Here is a 23,418-nt window from a genome sequence, read left to right on the forward strand (position 1 = left end):
TGTCAAAGCCCCATTCATGGTTCTGTCCTCTGGGACCAGGCCTGCAGAGCTGGTTTAGTTCATCCTGCTGGGGTGCTCCACAGAAATGGAGAGGGCTGGCCTGTCTTCCCAGGCCACCCTGCAGAGATGGGAAGGGCTGCCCCAACCTCTCGGGACACCTGCAGAAATGGGGAGGGCTGTCTCGTCCTCTGGGGACACCTGCAGAAATGGGAAGGGCTGCCCCGTCTTCTGGGGACACCTGCAGAAATGGGGAAGGCTGGCCCCAACCTCTGGGGACACCTGCAGAAATGGTGAGGGCTGGCCCTACCTCTGGGGACACCTGCAGAAGTGAGAAGGGCTGCCCTGTCCTCTGGGGACACCTGCAGAAATGGAGAGGGCTGGCCCCGTCCTCTGGGACACCTGCAGAAATGGAGAAGGCTGGCCTATTGTTGGGCTGGTCTGTCCTCCTGACCTTGGACTCCAGGCCACCTCTGCTGTGGCTTTAGGGTCCAGAGCCCTTCACCCACCAGTGTGGTGGGCACCTGAGGCAGGTCCGTGGGCAGATCCTCAGGCCATCTTAGCCCAGTGCAGCTGACTCATAATGGGAGCTGGGCCTCTGTTCTTCCCTCTCTGGTTGTGGAACTTTCCAGAGCTCTCTTAGGGAGTCTGCTTGGGGAGTAGCTCTAATGCTCTGGGATTAAAACCATAGCTTTTATTTTTTCCTAATTGGTGTACTACCAAGTACCAGCTCGGCTGAGAGACCCCCACCCAGGCAGCGCTGAAGGAAATGAGAGGCAGACACCCAGATAGAACAACACGGTGGGTCTTTCCGGGGTACAGCAGCCTATCGAGCTGAGAGCCTTGGGCTGACAGCATTCCAGGCTGAGGACCCCAAGCAGATTTTGAGCCACCTGTTTATTCTCTCTTAACGGGTGATTATTATTAATAAACAGGTGCTCTGTATTTACTCATAACGCAAAAATAGTCCAAGTAGGCAGCTGTTACCCGCTTACCACTAATTGCAAACTACAAGGTATTCTCCACAAGGGAGCCCCGGGGGCAAGGTAGACTTAATGTTTCTCAACAGTGTACAATCCAGTTATTCTTTTTGTAAATTCACTGCATTGTGTAACCATCACCACAATGCAGTTTCAGAACATTTTCAGCCAGATAAACACCCCTCCTGCCCCTGTGCAGGCCCCCTCTGCCCCGCCTCTCTGCCCCGCCTCTCTCTCTGCCCCGCCTCTCTCTCTCTGCCCCGCCTCTCTCTCTCTGCCCCGCCTCTCTCTCTGCCCCGCCTCTCTCTCTCTGCCCCGCCTCTCTCTCTGCCCCGCCTCTCTCTCTGCCCCGCCTCTCTCTCTGCCCCGCCTCTCTCTCTGCCCCGCCTCTCTCTCTGCCCCGCCTCTCTCTCTGCCCCGCCTCTCTTTCTCTGCCCCGCCTCTCTCTCTGCCCCGCCTCTCTCTCTCTGCCCCGCCTCTCTCTCTGCCCCGCCTCTCTCTCTCTGCCCCGCCTCCCTGTCCCGGACGGCCTCACATCTACTCTGTCTTTAGGTTTGCCATATCTGGAGGTTGCAAGTAAGTGGAGCCAGACCCTAGATTAGGCCTTAGCTTTAAGCACCCTGGAGCACCAGGACTGGATGAACCTGGCCTGGCCCTTCTGGGGACCTCAACCCAGCCCCCTCTCTGCCACAAGCAGGTGGCCCTGTTTCCCTCCCTGCATTTTTCAAGGGCATTTAGGACAGGGGTGGTTGGTGTAGTGCGAGCAGGCCCCAGGCCTTGGGAGAATTTTAGCATCTTTGATCTTGTTCACTAAATTCTGGGAGCCATGGAAAATCCTCACACCCTCACCTCATTTCTTTTTTTTCTTTTCTTTTTTTTTGACAGTCTTGCTCTGTTGCCAGGCTGGAGTGCAATGGCACAATCTTGGCTCACTGCAACCTCCGCCTCCCGGGTTCAAGCCATTCTCTATCCTCAGCCTCCTGAGTAGCTGGGACTACAGGCATGCCCCACCACGCCCAGCTAATTTTTGTATTTTTAGTAGAGACAGGGTTTCACCGTGTTGGCAAGGATGGTCTCGATCTCTTGACCTCGTGATCCTCCCTCCTCAGTCTCCCAAAGTGCTGGGATTACAGGCATGAGCCACCATGCCCGGCCCTCACCCCATTTCTAAAGGTCCCCTGGGGGTGGGATCACCTGGCAGAGGGCCCCCTTAGCCTCCTGTAATGATGCTATGACGCTTTACGCAAAGCCCTCCTGTACATACGTTATTTTAATGACTTCTTGCTGCTGCCAGGCAAGGGGTGCTGCTGTTTCCTTTCTTGGACAGAAGCTGAGGATGGAGTAGTTGGCTAAGTGACCCAGCATCTCCCAGCTGGTCTGGGATGTAGGCAGTATTGCTTCCCACACTGATCTGTGCTCTCAGGGAACTGCCACCTTTTTGGCTTCTTCTGCCAGCTCTGTGGGGAAGCAGGGGGTGCCTCCCTGCTGTAGTTGGCTGGGCCTCTGTCTGGGTAGGCTGAATCTGGTGGGACTTGAGTTGGAAAGACCCAGACAGGCTTTGGGCGTGGCACTCTTGCTTCCTGGTGTTTAGCTGCAAGGGAGGGACTTAATAGCTCCCTGCCTCAGTTTCACCATCATTCATATATTCAGCAAATATTTAAGTAACCCCTACTCCACTGGAGCAGGCTCAGAGGTGCAGGGGTGAACCTGGCCCAGCTTCTGTCTCCTTCATTCCCAGCCGCATCAGCAAAAAGGACCTGCAGCCCCTGCCTCATCCACTTGCTTGCTGCAAATCCTGCCCTCTCCTGCCCCTTGCCCCGGTGGCCGGTCCTCTGTTTCCCTCCAGCCACTCAGCCAGATGGCCTGTGATCGGGGACCCCAGTGCTCCCGCCCATCCTGTTAATCTGCAGGTATCTTTGCTCTAGATTTACAGACTGGAAATGGAAGAGAACCAGCTGAAGAATGAAATGCAAGATGCCAAGGATCAGAACGAGCTGTTAGAATTCAGAGTGCTAGAACTCGAAGTAAGAGACTCTATCTGTTGTAAACTCTCAAACGGAGCAGACATTCTCTTTGAACCCAAACTGAAATTCATGTAAAGCTCCCAGATGTTTTCAAGCATGTGTAAAGGGGACATGTTACAGTTTCTTTCTTTCTTTCTTTCTTTTTTTTTAAATCTGTATGTTCAGAATAATTTCACTGCCTTAATGTGTTCTGGAGAGAGTGCTCACCCAAGTCTATGGACCTGTACCAGAGCTAATATATTTATTGCCTATGGCTTGTTTTGCACTTAATAAAATAATTTGTTTTTGCAATATTTTGCCTTTTTTATTTGTGTTTCATTTCCATAACTACTTCTTTCCTGCATGCGTAGTCACCGGGTACGCATTCTGCACACCCAGACGGAAGCACTGTTGCAATGAATAACACACCTTTTTAAGTGATCTTGCATGCAGTAAATCTCACCTTTTGAAATAGCAGAGTCTGACCTGAGCCAGCAATTGACTCTAGAATGCGTTTAATGCCACTTTGGGCCCATTTTCTATTTGCCAAGGTACACACAAGGTAAGTGGAGACAGGGCAGAAGGATGTATTTGCACAGGCGTTTAAGAAAACTAGTCACGTTGTTCAAACTCTTTTATCCAGTAAACACAGACCCAGGCATTGCAGCAATATTGGACTAAAGAAATTACTGTTTGCAACTCAAACTGCAACTCAAAACTGCTGGAGGGAGATCAGTTGCTGTTCACGTGTAGAAATCCTGTTCCTTCAGGAACTGCCCCAGTGCACCGAGTGAGATTCAGTGAAAGAATATTGATGGTCTTATTGCCTCCAACTGAAATCTTACCTCGGGTGTGTTACTGTATTGCCTTGCTCTCATGGTACTTCATAATCCTTTTTTTGTTTCTGTTGAAAAGTCATTGGCATTTTAAACATCACTTACGTTTGTGATGAGTTTCTCTACGCACCTGCGGTGGCGCGGCTCTGCTGTCTCTCAGCTGAAACCTTTGCATGCGTGAAACCCTCAAAGTGAGCACCTTCACAGTGTTTGTGGCTTCCCCGATTTTGTTTTCTCCTCCCGGCTTGAGTTACGATTCTGTCTGCATTAGAACTGACCCTGTGTACCTTGTCGTGTGGGCAGGGCAATGTGGCCTGAGTATTTCTCATGCCAAGCGTGACTCAGCTCTTGGCTCAGCATGACATGAGCATTTTATTTGTGCCACAGAATTGGAAGTTATGTGAGTTAATTAATACTCCTGCCTCTGTTACAGAACCTCTCACAAAACTTTGTTATGAGTCTTTCTCATAAGAATTCTATAAGCACTACCCAGTTTACTAGAGTGCAGTGGCATGATCTCAGCTCACTGCAACCTCCGCCTCCTGAGTTCAAGTGATTCTCGTGCCTCAGCCTCCTGAGTAGCTGGGTTTATAGGCACGTGCCACCACACCCAGCTAATTTTTGTATTTTTAGTAGAAACGGGGTTTCACCATGTTGGCCAGGATGGTCTCCCTCTCCTGACCTTGTGATCCACCTGCCTTAGCCTCCCAAAGTGCTGAGATTACAGGCGTGAGCCATTGCGCCCTGCCTTTATTTTTATCTTTATTTTTTGAGACAGGGTCTCGCTCTGTCACCCAGGCTGGAAGGCACTGACTCAGTGTTGTCTCACTGCAACCTCTGCCTCCTGTTTTGAGCGACTCTCCTGCCTCAGCCTTCCCATGTAGCTGGGACCATAGGCACACACCACCTCACCCATCTAATTTTTGTATTTTTAGTAGACGCAGTTTTCGCCATGTTGGCCAGGTTGGTCTCAAACTCCTGACCTCAAGGGATCCACCCCCTCAGACTCCCAGAGTGCTAGGATTATAGGCATAAGCTCCCATTCCCGGCCTACAAAATGACTTTTGTTCATATAAACTATGAGCTTTTGGGGTCACTTTTTCTACGGAGAGGCAATTTAAATTTGCTGGTAGAAAGACATCTGTGGAATGGAACCGTTGTGAATTTTGTTCTTCTTGGCTAATAAGGGAAGTAAGGTTTCTCACTAGACTGTTTCAAACCTAAGTTAGCCAGGTTAGGGCTTCATGGAAATTAACTGAATTGGTGGCCCACCCTCCCTCTTTCCTTCAGCCTCACCCGGAGCATCTTCTTAAGCCCTGCCGTCTGGATTCGCGCCTCTCTTGGCTACACCTCTTAGATGAATTATTTAAGAAGCCCATTGGTTCCATAGCTAGATTCTGCTGGAATGACCCAAAGTGTGTTATTTTTACCTTACCATAACTTTGATCAAACCAAAGCAGTTTGATTTAAAGGTGTCATTTGAAAAGGTCTTCTCTGTTGCCCCACTGTGACAAATCTAAAGGTTTAAAGTCTGTTCTGTGCAGGGTACACATCTGAAACCAGGTCCTGTTCTGCCACTGTGCTTTAGCCCTGTGAGTAAGTAGGTTTTTCCGACCCTTTTAAAAGCTCGTCACTTATGGATGATTAAGAAACACCTCTTCTGGGAAAAGGCTTGCTCTCCTTCCTCTCTTAGCAATTGAGCTTTGTTGTAAGTCTAAGGGAGAGACAGAACGATCACTGGCTGTGTTCGTGTGGTTAAAAAAAATACGTGAACGGCATTGGCAGATTGTACCGGAGAGAACAGTCAGCCTTTGTGGCTGGACGAGGTGGCTCACGCCTGTAATCCCAGCACTTTGGGAGGCCAAGGCAGGCAGATCACCTGAGGTCTGGAGTTCGAGACCAGCCTGGCCAACATGATGAAACCCCGTCTCTACTAAAAAAATACAAAATTAGCCGGGCGTGGTGGCACATGCCTGTAATCCCAGGTACTTGAGAGGCCAAGGCAGGCAGATCACCTGAGGTCTGGAGTTCGAGACTAGCCTGGCCAACATGATGAAACCCCGTCTCTACTAAAAAAAAATACAAAATTAGCCGGGCGTGGTGGCACATGCCTGTAATCCCAGGTACTTGGGAGGCTGAGGCAGGAGAATCACTTGAATCCAGGAGGTGAAGGTTGCAGTGAGCCAAGATCATGCCACTGCACTACAACCTGGGTGACAAGAGCAAGACTCCATTTTAATAACAAACAAAAAAAAAAAAAAAAAAGAAAGAAAGACAGGACCTTTGGGTCCTGGCCCTGCCCTGCTAGTGTGGGACCTCAGCCTCAGCCTCCCTGAGCCACCGCCTCTTTGTCTACAGAATGAAAGCAATGAGCCTGCCTCCTGGGGTTGTGTGTGGATTAAACGGGACAGTGATGTGCCTGGCACAGAGGAACAAATGCACTTGGCGGCTTTTGCTATAGTCAAATTCAGTGCAATTGTGTTTATTTTGTAATTCTGTGACTTCATGGGTTTTGATCTCACAACAGATAAAGCCATGGTACCTTGTTAACCATTTCTCCCTAGATGACTAGGTAAGAAGTAACCACATTTCCAAAGGAGAACGGCTGCGTGGGAAGGTGTGAAAACGTCGTAGTTCACGGACGTGGCTGCTTCTCGTCCGCACTTGCGCTTTTTAGTAACATCTGTGCCCACTGGAATCCCTTGGTGTTTGCTGAGTAACGTGGGAAAATGGCAAGTGGTAAATAACCCAGTCACATTCTGTTTTTAAACCGAATCTTTTCCCCAGGAGAGAGAGAGGAGGTCGCCAGCATTTAACCTCCAAATCACCACCTTCCCCGAGAACAACAGCAGCGCTCTCCAGCTGTTCTGTCACCAGGAAGGAGTTAAGGTAGCGTGCCTGGGGGGTGCCTCTGCTAAATGCTGGCCAAGGGCTGGCTCAGTGCCCGGCTTAGTCGGAAATGGGGAGTGCTGGGATAGAACTGATTTTCGTGAGATGCCCCTTGTATTGAAAGTCACAGTTTATTCATTTATTGAAGGGTCACCAAATGTGACTGTATTTTGACCCATGTCTTTAAAACAGCAGAGGCTTGGCCTGGAGCCCTGAGCACGGACCCCACTCCACCACTGCTCTGGCCTGTAAATTTTCTGAGCCTTAGCCTCTTCGCTATGCAATCCAAATGACAATACTCACACCATGAAGCTAGGATGATGATGAAGTTAGAGCATGAACGGGCGCCAAGGGCCTGGCACTGTGCCTGGCATGCAGTCATGCTTTGTAGACGGTGGCTGTGGGTGCTAGAAGGGCCCAGGGTTTGCCATGTCCTGGAGCCCTGCTCTGCCCCGGGGACAGCGTCCTGACTCACCCGATTCCATGGCCTTCCTAGAGAGCAGTGTTTGTGCTGGGGTAACACTCAGCCAATGAGCAGCAGTTATGCCTTCTCTCCCTCACTCCCCAGAGGAACGGCTGGGCGCAAAACTTGGCCAGAAAAGAAAAGAAAGAGCGCGGTGTCTTGTCGAGAGGAAAGGCCGTGGCCCTAGAAATTGGTATGGTTGGTCTCTGTAGCTCACACAAAAATGAACGTTGGAAATCTCTTCCAGGATGTGAATGTTTCTGAACTTATGAAGAAATTAGATATCCTTGGCGATAATGGGGTAACTATGAGCGATCGGTTTCTGGTTTCTGTTCTTGTTTTGATCTGGGTGTATTCTGTGTGACTGTTGTTCTGTTTTGTTTTTAATTTCTCTCTGATGAAAGAGATCTAAGAAGTACAATGTAAGGCTTTTGTATGGCCGTGTTCCTGTGTGGGTGGTGGGCTGGTATTCGTCAGAAGTGGGGTTTCGAACTTAGGTTCTCCTGGCCTGTGAGTGAGGAGGGGATGGAAAGGCCTGAGAACCCCTGCCCAGAATGCAGGTGGTATCACTTGAGATTGCTGAAATCAGAAAGTGATCTTTTTGCCCTCCTGAAAGATGAGCTTGAACGCAGCCATGTTTCACAAAAGCTTAGTGCAACTCCATGAAATGTCCCCAACCAGAGGGACAGTAGCTGTCTGCCTGATGCGCTGGCCCCATTAGCAAGAGGAGCCGACCCTCAGGTGCAGCCCAGAGAGGAGCTAAGAAAGTTGCTTGGTGTTGGCCGGGCATGGTGGTGCACGCCTGTAATCCCAGCACTTTGGGAGGCCGAGGCAGGTGGATCACCTGAGGTCAGGAGTTCGAGACCAACCTGGCCAACATGGTGAAACCCCATCTCTACTAAAAATAATAATAATAATAATAAAACTATCTGGGCGTGGTGGTGTGCATCCCAGCTACTGTAATCCTAGCTACTTGGGAGGCCAAGGCAGGAGAATCACTTGAACCTGGGAGGCAGAGGTTGCAGTGAGCTGAGATCGCGCCACTGCACTCCAACCCAGGTGACAGAGAGAGACTCCGTCTCAAAAAAAAACAAAAAGACTTGCTTGGTGCTGACTGTCTGCACATGGATTTGGGATCCAGTGTCAAATGCCCTTGCCCATTTTTGTGTTTTAGAATTTGAGAAATGAAGAACAGGTTGCAATAATCCAAGCTGGAACTGTGCTTGCCCTGTGTGAAAAGGTAGAGGCCAGCGGCATTTCTGTGCTCACACCTTGTCCCGGCTTCCCAGCACCATACAAGAAACTGTACATTGGCGTCTTGCTTTGCGTGGGAGCATGCGTTCTAGTCAGTCTGCGTCTGCATGTGCACATGCATGCCTTTCCGTTTTCTGTAGGAAGTCACACGTGCTCACTGTAGAAAACCCAGAGGTGCAGGAGGATCAAAACCTAGTGGAGGAAATGGTCTCTCACATTTGTATATTTCCTTCCAGCTGCTTCCTTGCATCCAGTTTTTAAACTTAGTCAAAATGATACCTGGCATCCAGTTTTCAATCAGGCTTTAGAAACATCCTCTGTGCCATTTAACGTGGTTCACAGACATGTTTAAATGGCTATGCATCACTCCATCACACAGTTATCCCATTAGTTACTGAAGCCTCTCTTAGCTGTTAGATATCGGATGTGTTTCCACTTTTCTTCTTTCTACAATCATGCAGTGGTAAACTGCATGTTTTACACATAAATTTCTATCTACATCTTAAGATAAGTCCATAAGCTAGAGTCTTGAAGCAGAATCATCGGACCAAGTGGTAAGAATGCCTTGGAGGGCTTTGGCATTGTCAAAACAGTGTCCAGAAAAGTGGCACCAGGTACCCCTCTACCTGCAACCTTACACGTTGTTCATTTATGCTTGACATGGCACGTTACCACTGAAAAGAACTTTTCGGATTTGATGGTAAAAACTCAATCATGTCATTGTTTTCATTTTTATTTGAGTGCCAGTGATACTGAGTTTTTTTGACATGTATTATCTATTTTCTTCTCCTTCCTTGTGAATTGTAACTACATTTCTTTTGAGGAGTTTCCATTGGGTTTGTTCACCCATCCATCCATTCATACATTTGACAAATATCTATTCATTGTCACTGTCTTTCCTACTGACTTCGCTGCGTGCTTTCATATTAAAGATGTGAACTTTTTGACCTGTTTGTTACAAAATACATTCCTGATTTGTTTGCCTTTTACATTGGTTTAGGATGTGTTAGAAATACACAGCTCTTTGTGGCTAAAGACCTTTTCCTTTCAAAGCACATGAGTTCAACTTTTAAATGCTATTTTTGTGGTGATGAGGTCTTCATGATCTTAGTTAGGATTCATTCCAGAATCTCTGGAATGAATTAAAATGTAAATAGTTTTTTTTCCAGGGCATCTGTTCAACCTCTCAATCAAGTAAAGGATATTAAATGTTGGTAACAGACTTATGGCCAAACCTTGTCCAAGGTCACACTGGTAGGCGGTGGCAGAGGATTGGAACTCAGCTTTCTCCCATTCCTATCATCACTGGCTGAGCTTGTGTCCTCAGGTGAACTGTGGGATAGGGATGACTCACACCTGGCCGGCGGGTGGCCATCAGGTGCAGGTGCAGGTGCGGGGCAGGGCACGTGGGGTACATTCAGCACACCTTCCTTTCCAGCAGCAAAACCCTCCATGGAGGTCTAGGCTCCTCCAACCATGCTCCTGTAGAGTCACACAAAGTGCTGATAAACACGTGTGACACTTATAACTCAGTTCATTCAACACCCCCTGGAACATTTACCGAGAAAGAGCGTCTTAGTGTCAAGGGCTGAGCGTGGCCCTGGGAGATGTGGAGATGCCACATCCACCAGTGTCCGCTTTGATGTCGGGGAGGCCTCTCCTGGCTTGGGTCTTGGCCACACCACTCGCCAGCTCTACGGGCTTTGGCCCATTTCTCGCCATGTCTCCCTCAGTCATGACACCAAGCATCCTGGTGGCGCACAGTGTCTGTCGGAATCCGGGAGGCTGCATATTTCGGTGGGATCGAGCATTGCCATCTGGTTCAACCAAGCACCTGGGGCTGTGCTTGCTTCCTGGAGATGCATGGTCAATGCCTGTGGACTGGGTGAGCAAGGAGCAGGAACCTGCTGGTGACTCAGGGTGGCTGGTTTGTGACGGGGCTGGGGCAGAGGGCATTGGAGGGCTAGGCCACCAGCTGGCAGGAGGCTTTCAGCCTCGGTGAGAGCCTCCCTCTGCAGGGCTCTGAATTCTCCCACCTGAGCCATTCCTAACATGCCCCTCCCCATGCCCGACCCACAGCCGGTGCTCCAGGCCTTCATCTTAGGGCCTCAGGGTTCCTCATCCTCTGGGCGTCTGGGAGATCAGCAGCCCCCTAGGATTGAGGAGGTGGAGACTGTCTGGCATCCGGCCACTGTTTGCCTTGACCCTCTCCATGCTCTGCTCACCTGGCAGCTGCCCACCTCCCTGCTTGCACCCTGCCCACCCCCAATGCCATCTGCCTGCCCCAACCACCAATCTCCCCAAGCTGGTCAGCCTGGTGCCCTACGTGCCAGAGAGCCATGCCGGCCGCCCTAGCCTGCCAGCCCCTCACATCTCTGACTGACAGTTCTGAGCCTGGCACAGAGGTGCCCAGCTCCCTGTATTTGAGGACTGGACATAAACCAGAGTTTTCTCAGGTTGGGTTCTGGGAGACACTGCCCTGCCATTTGTCTGTGGATTAAGGTCCAGTAAGCTTGGGAGTTGCCGTTCATCTTCTCCAGGCTTGGAGAGGATGTTGGTATGAAAGCTCCTCAGGTTCAGAGGTGGACCCTCATGTGAGGTGCGAACTGGGTCCGCAGGACCCCCAGAGAACCTGGCAAGACCACTAGGGGACTGACGGTCCACTTTGCCTGGGACTGACAGCTTTCCTGTGATGTGAGAATTGCAGTGCTAAAACAGAGACAGTCTTGGGCCAACAGGGACAAGCTGGTCACCCTAGAGGTGACAGGCACTGCAGGGAAGTTTGCAGAGGGGTCGGGCACCAGCAATGTCACTGCCAGAGAAGGCTTGATGCCAGGCCCCAGTTAACCCCCACTCCACTAAATACTCCTTTTGTTGTTTGTTTTGAGACAGAGTCTCACTCTGTCACCCAGGCTGGAGTGCAATGGCATGGTCTTGGCTCACTGCAACCTCCGCTTTCCAGGTTATGAGCAATTCTCCTGCTTCAGCCTCCTGAGTAGCTGGGACTACAGGTGTGTGCCACCACACCCAGCTAATTTTTGTATTTTTAGTAGAGATGGGGTTTCACTATGTTGGCCAGGCTGGTCTCGAACTCCTGACCTCGGGATCCGCCCACCTCAGGCTCCCAAAGTGCTGAGATTACAGGCATGAGCCACTGCACCTGGCCACCAAGTATTCCTTATTTAAAAAATTGTCATTCCATACTGGTATCTGAATAAGTGGAAGTCAATGTCAATGTTCTCTTAGAGGCATGAATTATTTTTTTTCTTTCTTGAGACAGACCTCTCACTCTGTCACCCAGGCTGGAATGCAGTGGCATGATCTTGGCTCACTGCAATCTCTGCCTCCCGGGTTCAAGTGATTCTTGTGCTTCAGCCTCCTGTAGTTGGGATTACAGGCACCCACCAAGACGCCTGGCTAATTTTTGTATTTTTACTAGAGACAGGTTTCTCCATGCTGGCCGGGCTGGTCTCAAACTCCTGACATCAAATGATCTGCCTGCCTTGGCCTCCCAAAGTGCTGGGATTACAGGTATGAGCCACCTCACCCGGCCTCGAAGCTGATTTCTTAGTGTGTAGGTGAAGTGCAACCTGAAGGAACGTCCTATGATGTGATGTGTTGATTTTGCTGCAAACAGCATCTTGCCCCGGGCACGTGCCTTCCTCATCACCACCCACTGAAGCCCTGCTCAGTCTTCAGGGCACAAGCATCCATCCTGGCGCCCATCAGCTGCACTCTGGTTAGCCTCGTACAGGACCAGGGAAGGTCTCACTCGCCTCAGCACAGCCTCAGCACATGGCACATGCCCCACAGAGAAACTGAACCATGAGACATTGGAGGGTTTATGGATCGTAACGGTCATATCTCTTCTCCCTCAAGTTCCAAATGGATTGAGAAAAAGACACAGGCTCAGCCAGCTGGGAATGTTTTAAGGGCCATGTTCTCGCTGGTAATGGTGGATTGGAGAATGAGGCGTAGGCCTGAGCATAGTCGGACTTTTTCTAACAGTTGGCTCCGAGTGGAAGCCTTGGGACCCTCCCCGCAGGGAGAGGGGAGAGCCGTAGGGGACCCAGGCCCTGCACCCAAGGGGCCCTGGGAGTTGGAGTGCAGACAGCGGACCCCACCCTGCAGTAGGCTGCCCCCACGAGGCTGCTCAGTTCCTCCTCAGCACCTCCCGGTGGGTGGACTCACGTCTCCTCCCCAGCACAAGACCCCCCCTCTCCAGGGGTTGGAGCAGAACCACGAGCATTGTTTCTGCCGGGAGTGATTGAAACTCCGGAGCTATCTCGCCAAACTCTTTGATATAAAATTTCTTTCTTTCTTTCTTTCTTTCTTTTTTTTTTTTTTTTTTTTTTTGAGACGGAGTTTCGCTCTTGTTACCCAGGCTGGAGTGCAATGGCGCGATCTCGGCTCACCGCAATCTCCGCCTCCTGGGTTCAGGCAATTCTCCTGCCTCAGCCTCCTGAGTAGCTGGGATTACAGGCACGCGCCACCGTGCCCAGCTAATTTTTTTTTGTATTAGTAGAGACGGGGTTTCACCATGTTGACCAGGATGGTCTCGATCTCTTGACCTCGTGATCCACCCGCCTCGACCTCCCAAAGTGCTGGGATTACAGGCTTGAGCCACCGCGCCCGGCCCTTCTTTCTTTTTTTTTTAAGACAGAATCTAGCCCTGTCTCCCAGGCTGGAGTGCAGTGGCGTCATCTCGGCTCACTGCAACCTCCGCCTCTAGGGTTCAAGTGATTCTCCTGCTTCAGCCTCCTGAGTAGCTGGGATTACAGGCGCCCGCCACCACACCCAGCTAATTTTTGCATTTTTAGTAGAGACAGGGTTTCACTGTGTTAGCCAGGCTGGTCTCGAACTCCTGAACTTGTGATCCACCAGCCTCATCCTCCCAAAGTGCTGGGATTACAAGCGTGAGCCACCGTGCCTGCCCTGATATTAAATTTCCAATCTCACATGACCGGGGTCCTCGTGGCCAGCTCTCTCTGCTCCCATGCTCTCTCTCAGTGGCTGACAAGGACTTGTTAAATTTATTTTTTACGTGCAATTTGTTAAAGGACAGCAGCAACAAAGCTCAACACCGTGTTCTGTAGAAACCGTTCTGAGAGCAGCTTGTTGTAATCATCCAAAATTGGATTTCCCATTTTAATTTTATTCATTTTATGACTGCTTGTATTAGGATATTAAAAATGAAATACCTATAACTCCTCATCCAAAATATGCTTATCTGTTTCTAAGAAAACACAACTTGTCTGAGCCATGTTTGAGGAAGTACTGGCCACTGTGGCTGGCACAGGGTGCTGGGTGCTGCCACTGCGGCTGGCACCAGAGCCCGCCCTGGGACCGAGCTCACCGTGACGTTGGGGAGGGAGCTCTGTGACAGCAGCCGATCAGCTCCAGCCCCCTCTGCACAGCCAGTACACACCACACCAAGCTGCACACCCTCCAGCCTCCTTCCTTCTACGGAAGTTTATTAGGCACTTGCTGGTGTCAGGCCTGTGCCAGGCGAGGAAGTCCAACAGGAGGCAGGTATGGGCCCCACCTTCAGAGGGGTCGCGGAGTTAGGGGGGAACAGACAACAGTGCCTGCCAGGTGAGTGCTGTGACCAGCCATTCACAAGATGACTGAGGTGGGCATCATGGAGGGGAGCTGACCCCATGGACTCAAGCAGAGTAGGCTTCCTGGAGGAGGTGACAGCTGGCTCAGGGCCTGAAGACTGAGTGATGCTAGCTGGGTGAAGGTCTGGGGCTGAGGCTGGGACCAGGAGAGGTAGGGACAGCACGTGGAAAGGCCGGGCATGTTCCAGGATGACCAGGGCCCTGGATTTCAGCGGGGACAGGAGAGTGCTGAGTGATGAGGCTGTGGGCATTGCAGGGGCCACCCTATGCTTCGGACTCGCCAGTGTTGTCAGGAGTGAGGGGACATCTTTGGAGGGCTCTGAGCAGAGCAGGGAGGTTCCACGAGCCGATGTGTGTTTTTGAGGGAACTTGTTGGCTGGAGGGCAGAAAGGGATTTGGGGTGTGGGGGGTTCAGACATGAGCCCATGGGCTGAAAGGGGAATGGCGGGGGTTGATGATGGGGAGGGAGAGCTGTGGGTGGGTCTGACAACGGGAGGCAGAGCCAATATGTTGGAAGTGGAGGGAAGGAAAGAGGGGCAGTCTTCTGCATCAGGGGTCCTGGGAGGCGCTGGAGGGGCCTTGAGGCTTGGGAGTGGAGGGTGCAGGAGGCAACGGCACAGGACGTGGTGGGGCAGATCTGGGTTGGAGACATTTCAGAGAGGATAGGGAAGGTGGATCCGGGGGGAGGGCAGAATAAGGTGGGGAAGGGCGAGGGCAGGGCTCCAGGACCTCACTAATGCAGTGTGGCCCAGCGGGTGACCAGCTGCCGCCACAGGAGTACAAGGAAGCTAGGGGAGCCTGGGGTTGGGAAAGGGGGCACTCTGCAGCCAGGGTCTGCGGTCAGGAAAGGGGGCGCTCTATAGCCAGGGCCTGGGGTTGGGAAGGGAGGCTGTCTGCAGCCGGGATCTGGGGTCAGGAAAGGGAGTGCTCCACAGCCGGAGTCTGGGGTCAGGAAAGTGGCACTCCATACCCGGTGCCTGGCGCCTTAGCAATGAGGAGGTCAACAGTGACCTCCCGCAGCCCTCCCCAACAGGGCAATAACCCTATGCCAGCCTGGACTTCTTCCCATTTTAGGGGCTCCTTGTAGAGACACATCCACATATGACATCTGCCTCTGTGCTCACCCCCGGCCCAGACCCCAGAGGGAACGTGGACAGAGCTCCCACTCCCTTACCTGCCGCTCAGGTGCATGCCTGGGGTTTTCACCAGTACCGTCCGTGCCTGCACCCTCGTGTCCTGGCATGAACCCTGCTTTCATACTCCTACACCCCTACCCGGTACGTGATTCAACCTCCTTTCGCATTGGACCAGGCACTCTGGGCTGCTCCAACTCACAGTTGCTGGAGGGATAAGGGCAGTGGCTCTGGTGTCCTGCAGGCTGGGTTCCAAATCTTCATTCTGCACCTGTGTGACCTTGGACAAATTACTTAACTCAGCCTCCGTGTCTTTACCTGCAAAATGGGGGTGACACTGCCTACTGTATGAGGTGGTCGTAAGAGGGTCAGATGAAGTCTTCCACCTGAAGCATCAGCACAGAGCAGGCACTCAGTGACGTCAGCTGCACCACGCTCACTGCTGCACACACTCGTAAGTGGTCCACACTCGGGTCCACCCAGGCTCTGAATGAAGCTTCCACACATGTACATGTCACCCTCACACCTGTGACCTCCTGCACATACAGGCTGGACCACGCACACACAACCACACCATCCACAGGTGCAGGCATGTGCGTGCCGTGACCTGACCCATTCCTGAGCGCACCCTGAGGAAGCCCATCTATGAAATTCACAAGCCTGTGAAATTCCACAGCCCCTTGGGTTCTGACTCTCACTTCGCTGCACCCCTCCTGTCCCTGCTGTTTTCTAGTGGCTGAAGCAAATAGAGGGGACTGAGGCCGCCCTGACCCAGAAGATGCTGGACCTGGAGAAGGAGAAGGTAAAAGATTTGACTGCCTTGGGGTGGAGGGAGAGGGTTCGAAGAGCTCAGAGAAGTCGATCTGCAGGAAGGCTTTGCATGTGTTTTCCTAACGATTTGCATGCGTTTCTCAATTTTGCTCTTGCCCCAGTGGTGGTTCTGAGTAATTATCATTCATTCACTTACTCTTTCACTGGCTCAATTATTCATTTAATACATATTTTCAGAGCCTCTGCTGTGTCCCAGGTGCTATGCCAGGATTAGAGGCTTAGTAATGAATAAGTGGGGTCCCTGCCACCAGGAACGAGCTCACAGGCCTGCAAGGTCGTACGTTCATGAGCTCACGTGAATGCAGCACGAGGATGCTGGGAGCGCCATAGCCCAGATGTGGAGATGCTGGCGCATGCGTGTGGAACACACAGATGGGCCTCAACTCTTTGCTGGCTATGACAGCTTGGGAAACTGGACTTTAGTTTTCTCATTGATGAATGAGGAATTCCAGTCTGCTTTGCTGGGTTGTGGGATGAGAAATGCTAGATCCATAATCAGTGTTGCATCGTGCTTGGCACCTTGCGTACCTGATAAGTGGTAGTGGTGGTTATTCACATGGATGTATGGGGAGCCTGGGGAGGTCAGAGAAGGCTTCCCAGAAGATGTGTTTCTTGAGTAGTCAAAGGCCAATTTGAGAGGAGAAATGGAAACGGGAGGAGAAGGAGGAAGGTGATAGGACTAGTGTGGGCTGGGAGCAGGGTGTGGTGTGGAAAGAGCCCTGGACTGGTGCCGGAAGGTCTGGGTTTCTACTCCCTCCTCTGCTACCTCTGAACTGTGCCATCTAAGGCAAGGCTCTGGTCCTCTCTGGCTCTCTCTTTCCTTGTCTATAAAAGGAAGTGGCTGCAGGAGATGAACTGTAACCCCGAAACCCACAGTCATAAAAAGAGATTTGCACTCTGGAGAGATCATGCTGGCAGGGTCTTAGAGAGGGAGGTGGGAGGCAGGGAGAAGAGTGTGCAGTGAGACCAGTCGGGAGGTGGGTGACGCGGGTCAGGCAGGAGGGAAGAGCCACATCTGAGAACCATGAAGACAGTCTTTGGAGGCCACTAGGACATGGCAGGAGAAACCCAGAAGGACTCCTGTGACTTGCGCCTGGGTTTGAGTGGGTCCCTTCATTACAGTCAGGTACCCAAGGGGAAAGGAAGCAGGAGGAATGGGGTAGTCTTGATTGAGGTTTCAGGCATGGCTGTCAAGGGCGCCCGGGGTCTGTGAGGCTCCTGCTGGGCGATTCATGTGGGGGCAAGTGGGGAAGACCATCAAGTCCCTTCTCATCTGAGTGCCCCCAATTCGGTGAGACTGCCACTCTAGCAAATGGGCTCTGAAGCTGCCATGGATTCCTGTTCTGACGCTGGTCCCTGATGGCACCTCCCTCTTTCTCAGGACCTGTTCAGCAGGCAGAAGGGCTACCTGGAAGAGGAGCTCGACTACCGGAAGCAAGCCCTTGACCAGGCTTACCTGGTAGGACCAGAAGTGGGTTTGACACTTTGGCTTCTTAGACTCCCCATTAGAGGCTGCTTTTTCCTTCGGGGCTGAAACTGCATTTAGGGCGCTCCCCAGTGCCAAACAGCAGTGATACAAATGCCATCTCCACCCTGCGGCTGGAACGATTGTACAGATTGTGACTTCTTCCAAATCAATCGTGATTTTCAAAAATATTCAGTCACTTTAATCGTTTTCTTAGACATGCTTCTTACATTCTAGTAACCATTTGAGATGAATGGGAAGAAACTGTGTTTCTATATGTTTGATTATACTTAAATATTTAGACTTAAAGTCCCAAAGCAAGTTTTCCTGTAAATAGGAAAAAGAGGTGATCATAAAGGAACACAGAGGTAAAGCGATGAGATGACACCAAGTGGCTTTCAGAACCGAAGGGACGAGGCGTAAAGTCAGATGTCATACTGCGTTTGGGTCGAAATTGGCTCTGGGCGTCCTGGTGATAAAGTACAGTGGGATGCTGTTCAGGCTCCTCCGTCCTCACACTCAGCTGCCTGCTCCTGGCACTGAGAGAAATTCTCTTTGGGGGTGGTGGGGAGTTGAGTAAGATAAGGGATACTCGTCCCTGCAGGAGACAGAATTGAGTTCAATGCCATTCCTTATAGGAAGAAGCTAGTGTGGCACAAGGTCGTGAGCAAATCTGTGCCCAGATCACTTATAGTTAAAATGGTTTTAAAAAAATGGTTTTGCACCTACAAAATGCAGATCCAATCACTAAAAAAACGACTTTAAAACCTGACTTCCCATGAGAGGCTCCAGGAAGGCAGCATGTAACCTGGGCTCAGCTCAGATGGACAGGAGGTTCTAGGCGTGAAGCCAGTGCAGCTTGCTGTGACCTTTGGCCCTTCTGTCAAGGCTGAGGCTTGAATCCCTAGGGACTGGGAGCAGGAGACGAAGAAGATTGGGATGGACCAAGCCTTGTCAACACACAACACTTCCCTCTGGGTTCTTGTTTCTGGGCACACGATGTTTCAGCAGTGTTGAGGGCTACTCACAAATGGAGACATTCTCATCTATACCCTGGTCTGTCTCCTGCCTCTCTAATCTTTTAGATTGTTCCTTGTTTTCTCCCAGGCTTGGTCCTTTTGAAAATGCCCTGAAGGATGGGCCATCCCCATCACGCATCCCTGTTTTCCCCTAGCGTTTCCCAAAAAACTCCAAGGAATGTGATGTTAAATGTTCAGAAACCTAGGGCCCCCCAAAACATAGTGCAACAGAGTAAGTTGTAAAACTCTGGAGGACTTCTTGGAGTCTTAGTGTGCTAAAGGGTGGGTTAAGGCTCCGAGAGGAATGTAAGCGAGTGGGGCGCCAAGTTTACTGGATCATGGGACCTTTTTTCAAGGGACATCTTGCAGAACTGGCATTTCCCAAAACACACTTCGGAACACCTTGGGGTCCACCGTTCCTCTAAGATTGGTCTAAGCACCAACTCAGCAAGGCCCAAGGGGCCCCTCAGAGTGCTGGATCTACAGAAGAGGCCCCTGCATGCTGGTTCTGCAACAGTATAGAAGCTACCTTCACACTTGGAGCATCTGAAAGCCTGCGTGGGCCGTGTGCTCCCAGTGGCATTTCAGTCACATGGCTAGACAGGAGTTCTGACGTGCCCTGGTTTATCATGAACAGCCCCAAAGTGAAATGCTCTGAGAGGGTGGCAGGGCCAAGTGTCCACACTGGGGCCAGGACCGCAGGTGCCAGATGCAAGCCTGTGTCTCTTTGTCACTAAGCTGAGTGAGGTGGGGCGGGCCTGCAGTGGGGTTTCCAGAATCAAGTGGTGTGTTTCCATCTGGAAACTGGCCATGTGGGGCCTCCTGGGACCTCGGCTGCTGAGTGGGGAGGGGGAAAGCCTGCAGGCAGCAGCAAGCTCTGCTCCATGTGGAGCCCATCGGGGGCCCCACAGCTCTGCTGGGAACAGATTCCAGCCTTCTAATTCCCCAGAGGCAACTGCTCGGGGCGGCAGAGGTGAAGGTGATCATGTCTTTTGGTTAAAATCAGTCTGGCCTGATGGGCCTGGATCCCAATAGGGAAAAGACAGAGGAGACTTAAGGAGCAGGCAGCCTGATGCTGACAGATGGTTACCAGGTTAACCTCTGTCTTGGAGACGGAGGGTTACCAGGTTAACCTCTGTCTTGGTGACGGAGAGTACTGGGTTAGCCTTTGCCTCGGTGACAGAGGGCTGCTGGGTTAACCTCTGTCTCGGTGACAAAGGGCTATTGGTTAACCTCGGTCTCGGTGAAGGAGGGCTACTGGTTAACCTCTGTCTTAATGAAGAAGGGCTACTGGTTAACCGCTGTCTCGGTGAAGGAGGGCTACTGGTTAACCTCTGTCTCGGTGAAGGAGGGCTACTGGTTAGCCTCTGTCTCGGTGAAGGAGGGCTACTGGTTAGCCTCTGTCTCGGTGAAGGAGGGCTACTGGTTAGCCTCTGTCTCGGTGAAGGAGGGCTACTGGTTAACCTCTGTCTCGGTGAAGGAGGGCTACTGGTTAGCCTCTGTCTCGGTGAAGGAGGGCTACTGGTTAACCTCTGTCTTGGTGAAGAAGAGCTACTGGTTAGCCTCTGTCCTGGTGAAGAAGAGCTACTGGTTAACCTCTGTCTCGGTGAAGGAGGGCTACTGGTTAGCCTCTGTCTCGGTGAAGGAGGGCTACTGGTTAGCCTCTGTCTCGGTGAAGGAGGGCTACTGGTTAGCCTCTGTCTCGGTGAAGGAGGGCTACTGGTTAACCTCTGTCCTGGTGAAGAAGAGCTACTGGTTAGCCTCTGTCTCGGTGAAGAAGAGCTACTGGTTAACCTCTGTCTCGGTGAAGGAGGGCTACTGGTTAACCTCTGTCTCGGTAAAGGAGGGCTACTGGTTAGCCTCTGTCTCGGTGAAGGAGGGCTACTGGTTAGCCTCTGTCTCGGTGAAGGAGGGCTACTGGTTAGCCTCTGTCTCGGTGAAGGAGGGCTACTGGTTAGCCTCTGTCTCGGTGAAGGAGGGCTACTGGTTAGCCTCTGTCTCGGTGAAGGAGGGCTACTGGTTAACCTCTGTCTCGGTGAAGGAGGGCTACTGGTTAGCCTCTGTCTCGGTGAAGAAGAGCTACTGGTTAGCCTCTGTCCTGGTGAAGAAGAGCTACTGGTTAACCTCTTTCTCGGTGAACGAGGGCTACTGGTTAGCCTCTGTCTTGGTGAAGAAGAGCTACTGGTTAACCTCTGTCCTGGTGAAGAAGAGCTAGTGGTTAACCTCTGTCTCAGTGAAGGAGGGCTACCGGTTAACCTCTGTCTCGGTGAAGGAGGGCTACTGGTTAACCTCTGTCTCGGTGAAGGAGGGCTACTGGTTAACCTCTGTCTCGGTGAAGGAGGGCTACTGGTTAACCTCTGTCTCGGTGAAGGAGGGCTACTGGTTAACCTCTGTCTCGGTCAAGGAGGGCTACCGGTTAGCCTCTCTTGTGGTGAATGAGGGCTACTGGTTAGCCTCTGTTGTGGTGAAGGAGGGCTACTGGTTAGCCTCTCTCGTGGTGAATGAGGGCTACTGGTTAGCCTCTCTCGTGGTGAATGAGGGCTACTGGTTAGCCTCTCTCGTGGTGAAGGAGGGCTACTGGTTAGCCTCTCTCGTGGTGAAGGAGGGCTACTGGTTAGCCTCTGTCTCGGTGAAGGAGGGCTACTGGTTAACCTCTGTCTCGGTCAAGGAGGGCTACCGGTTAGCCTCTCTCGTGGTGAATGAGGGCTACTGGTTAGCCTCTCTCGTGGTGAATGAGGGCTACTGGTTAGCCTCTCTCGTGGTGAAGGAGGGCTACTGGTTAGTCTCTGCCTCAGTGGCATGTTTCTATTGAAACTCGTGTTTCCGCTAAACCACCTGTGGTTTCTTCAGGAGAGAAGTAGCTGTTCCTTAGTAAGGAATGTGGGGGGTATTTAGGAAGGCAGAAAAGGAGATAATTTTCTTTTGTCCCTGGACATTCCCATAAGATAGCTATGTTTAAGTGTCTTGCTGTGAAAAGGAGTAACATCCTGTAATGATGAAAACTCAGCTTTCAGAAGGATCCCCAGTTGGTCACTAATGTCTCATTCAGTGTTGCCAACAAAGGGTGTCTTGCTTTTTTTGGGGGGGCTAGGGGCAACTAAAACATTACCACTGTTTGCTTTGGACTAGAGTTGCATTCTTAAGGCAGCTGAAAACCAAATGTGTGCACATGCAGACATAGTTTCCCACTGGCGCCCATTAGAAAAGGGCAGATTTTTCCAAGGTGAGGAGAGTGAACTGGAAGCCCAGGATGAAATGAGCACTGATGAACCGCCTGCTGTGTGGGCCACGCATTGTAAGGGAAGGCAGGATGGAATGAGCCCTGGTGAGCCGCCTGCTGTGTGGGCCACACATTGTAAGGGAAGGCTGGATGGAATGAGCCCTGGTGAGCCGCCTGCTGTGTGGGCCACGCATTGTAAGGGAAGGCTGGATGGAATGAGCCCTGGTGAACCGCCTGCTGTGTGGCCACGCATTGTAAGGGAAGGCTGGATGGAATGAGCCCTGGGGAACTGCCTGCTGTGTGGCCACGCATTGTAAGGGAAGGCTGGATGGAATGAGCCCTGGTGAGCCGCCTGCTGTGTGGGCCACGCATTGTAAGGGAAGGCTGGATGGAATGAGCCCTGGTGAACCTCCTGCTGTGTGGCCACGCATTGTAAGGGAAGGCTGGATGGAATGAGCCCTGGTGAGCTGCCTGCTGTGTGGGCCACGCATTGTAAGGGAAGACTGGATGGAATGAGCCCTGGTGAACCACCTGCTGTGTGGGTCACGCATTGTAAGGGAAGGTTGGATGGAATGAGCCCTGGTGAACTGCCTGCTGTGTGGCCACGCATTGTAAGGGAAGGCTGGATGGAATGAGCCCTGGTGAGCCGCCTGCTGTGTGGGCCACTCACTGTAAGGGAAGGCTGGATGGAATGAGCCCTGGTGAACCACCTGCTGTGTGGGCCACGCATTGTAAGGGAAGGCTGGATGGAATGATCCCTGGTGAACCTCCTGCTGTGTGGCCACGCATTGTAAGGGAAGGCTGGATGGAATGAGCCCTGGTGAGCCGCCTGCTGTGTGGGCCACGCATTGTAAGGGAAGGCTGGATGGAATGAGCCCTGGTGAGCCGCCTGCTGTGTGGGCCACGCATTGTAAGGGAAGGCTGGATGGAATGAGCCCTGGGGAACTGCCTGCTGTGTGGCCACGCATTGTAAGGGAAGGCTGGATGGAATGAGCCCTGGTGAGCCGCCTGCTGTGTGGGCCATGCATTTTAAGGGAAGGCTGGATGGAATGAGCCCTGGTGAACCGCCTGCTGTGTGGGCCACGCATTGTAAGGGAAGGCTGGATGGAATGAGCCCTGGTGAACCGCCTGCTGTGTGGGCCACGCATTGTAAGGGAAGGCTGGATGGAATGAGCCCTGGTGAACTGCCTGCTGTGTGGCCACGCATTGTAAGGGAAGGCTGGATGGAATGAGCCCTGATGAACCTCCTGCTTTGTGGGCCACACATTGTAAGGGAAGGCTGGACGGAATGAGCCCTGGTGAACCTCCTGCTGTGTGGGCCACACATTGTAAGGGAAGGCTGGATGGAATGAACTCTGGTGAACTGCCTGCTGTGTGGGCCACGCATTGTAAGGGAAGGCTGGATGGAATGAGCCCTGGTGAACTGCCTGCTGTGTGGGCCACGCATTGTAAGGGAAGGCTGTCAGTACGTTTCCTTCTTGCCTTTGTCCCCTCTTGTGCCTAGTGGGGGCGTCTGGGTTGAATAGAGTAAAAACTGCCCTGGATAATGTGTGCAGGGGCCGAGGCACTCCCTCACAGCCTGCTCCCCCGGGGACTGCTCGCCCTGTGTTTGGCCCCTGCCAGCTGCTCCTCCCTGCCCGAAACCCCCCTCCCTGGCTCTGCCTCCACCAGCAGCAGCCTCCTGGTGGTTCCCGTCCATCTCCTTGT

The 23,418-nt window shown here is 52.0% G+C and overlaps 1 protein-coding gene across 2 annotated transcripts in view; it reads left to right on the plus strand.

The window, feature by feature from the left end:
- Nucleotides 1-23,418, plus strand: part of JAKMIP1 (janus kinase and microtubule interacting protein 1) — a 180,240-nt gene that overhangs the window by 142,854 nt on the left and 13,968 nt on the right. For both annotated transcript variants that reach the window (XM_064365620.1, XM_064365617.1), the window contains 6 exons: nt 2,903-3,001; nt 6,604-6,705; nt 7,416-7,469; nt 8,343-8,408; nt 15,910-15,978; nt 17,389-17,466. In XM_064365620.1, the coding sequence (XP_064221690.1) occupies nt 2,903-3,001; nt 6,604-6,705; nt 7,416-7,469; nt 8,343-8,408; nt 15,910-15,978; nt 17,389-17,466 (468 nt within the window). The remainder of the gene's footprint in view (nt 1-2,902; nt 3,002-6,603; nt 6,706-7,415; nt 7,470-8,342; nt 8,409-15,909; nt 15,979-17,388; nt 17,467-23,418) is intronic.

The sequence above is a fragment of the Aotus nancymaae genome, unplaced genomic scaffold (assembly GCF_030222135.1).
Source record: "Aotus nancymaae isolate 86718 unplaced genomic scaffold, 86718_ANA_hifiasm-v0.15.2.pri h1tg000006l, whole genome shotgun sequence".
Taxonomy (NCBI): domain Eukaryota; kingdom Metazoa; phylum Chordata; class Mammalia; order Primates; family Aotidae; genus Aotus; species Aotus nancymaae.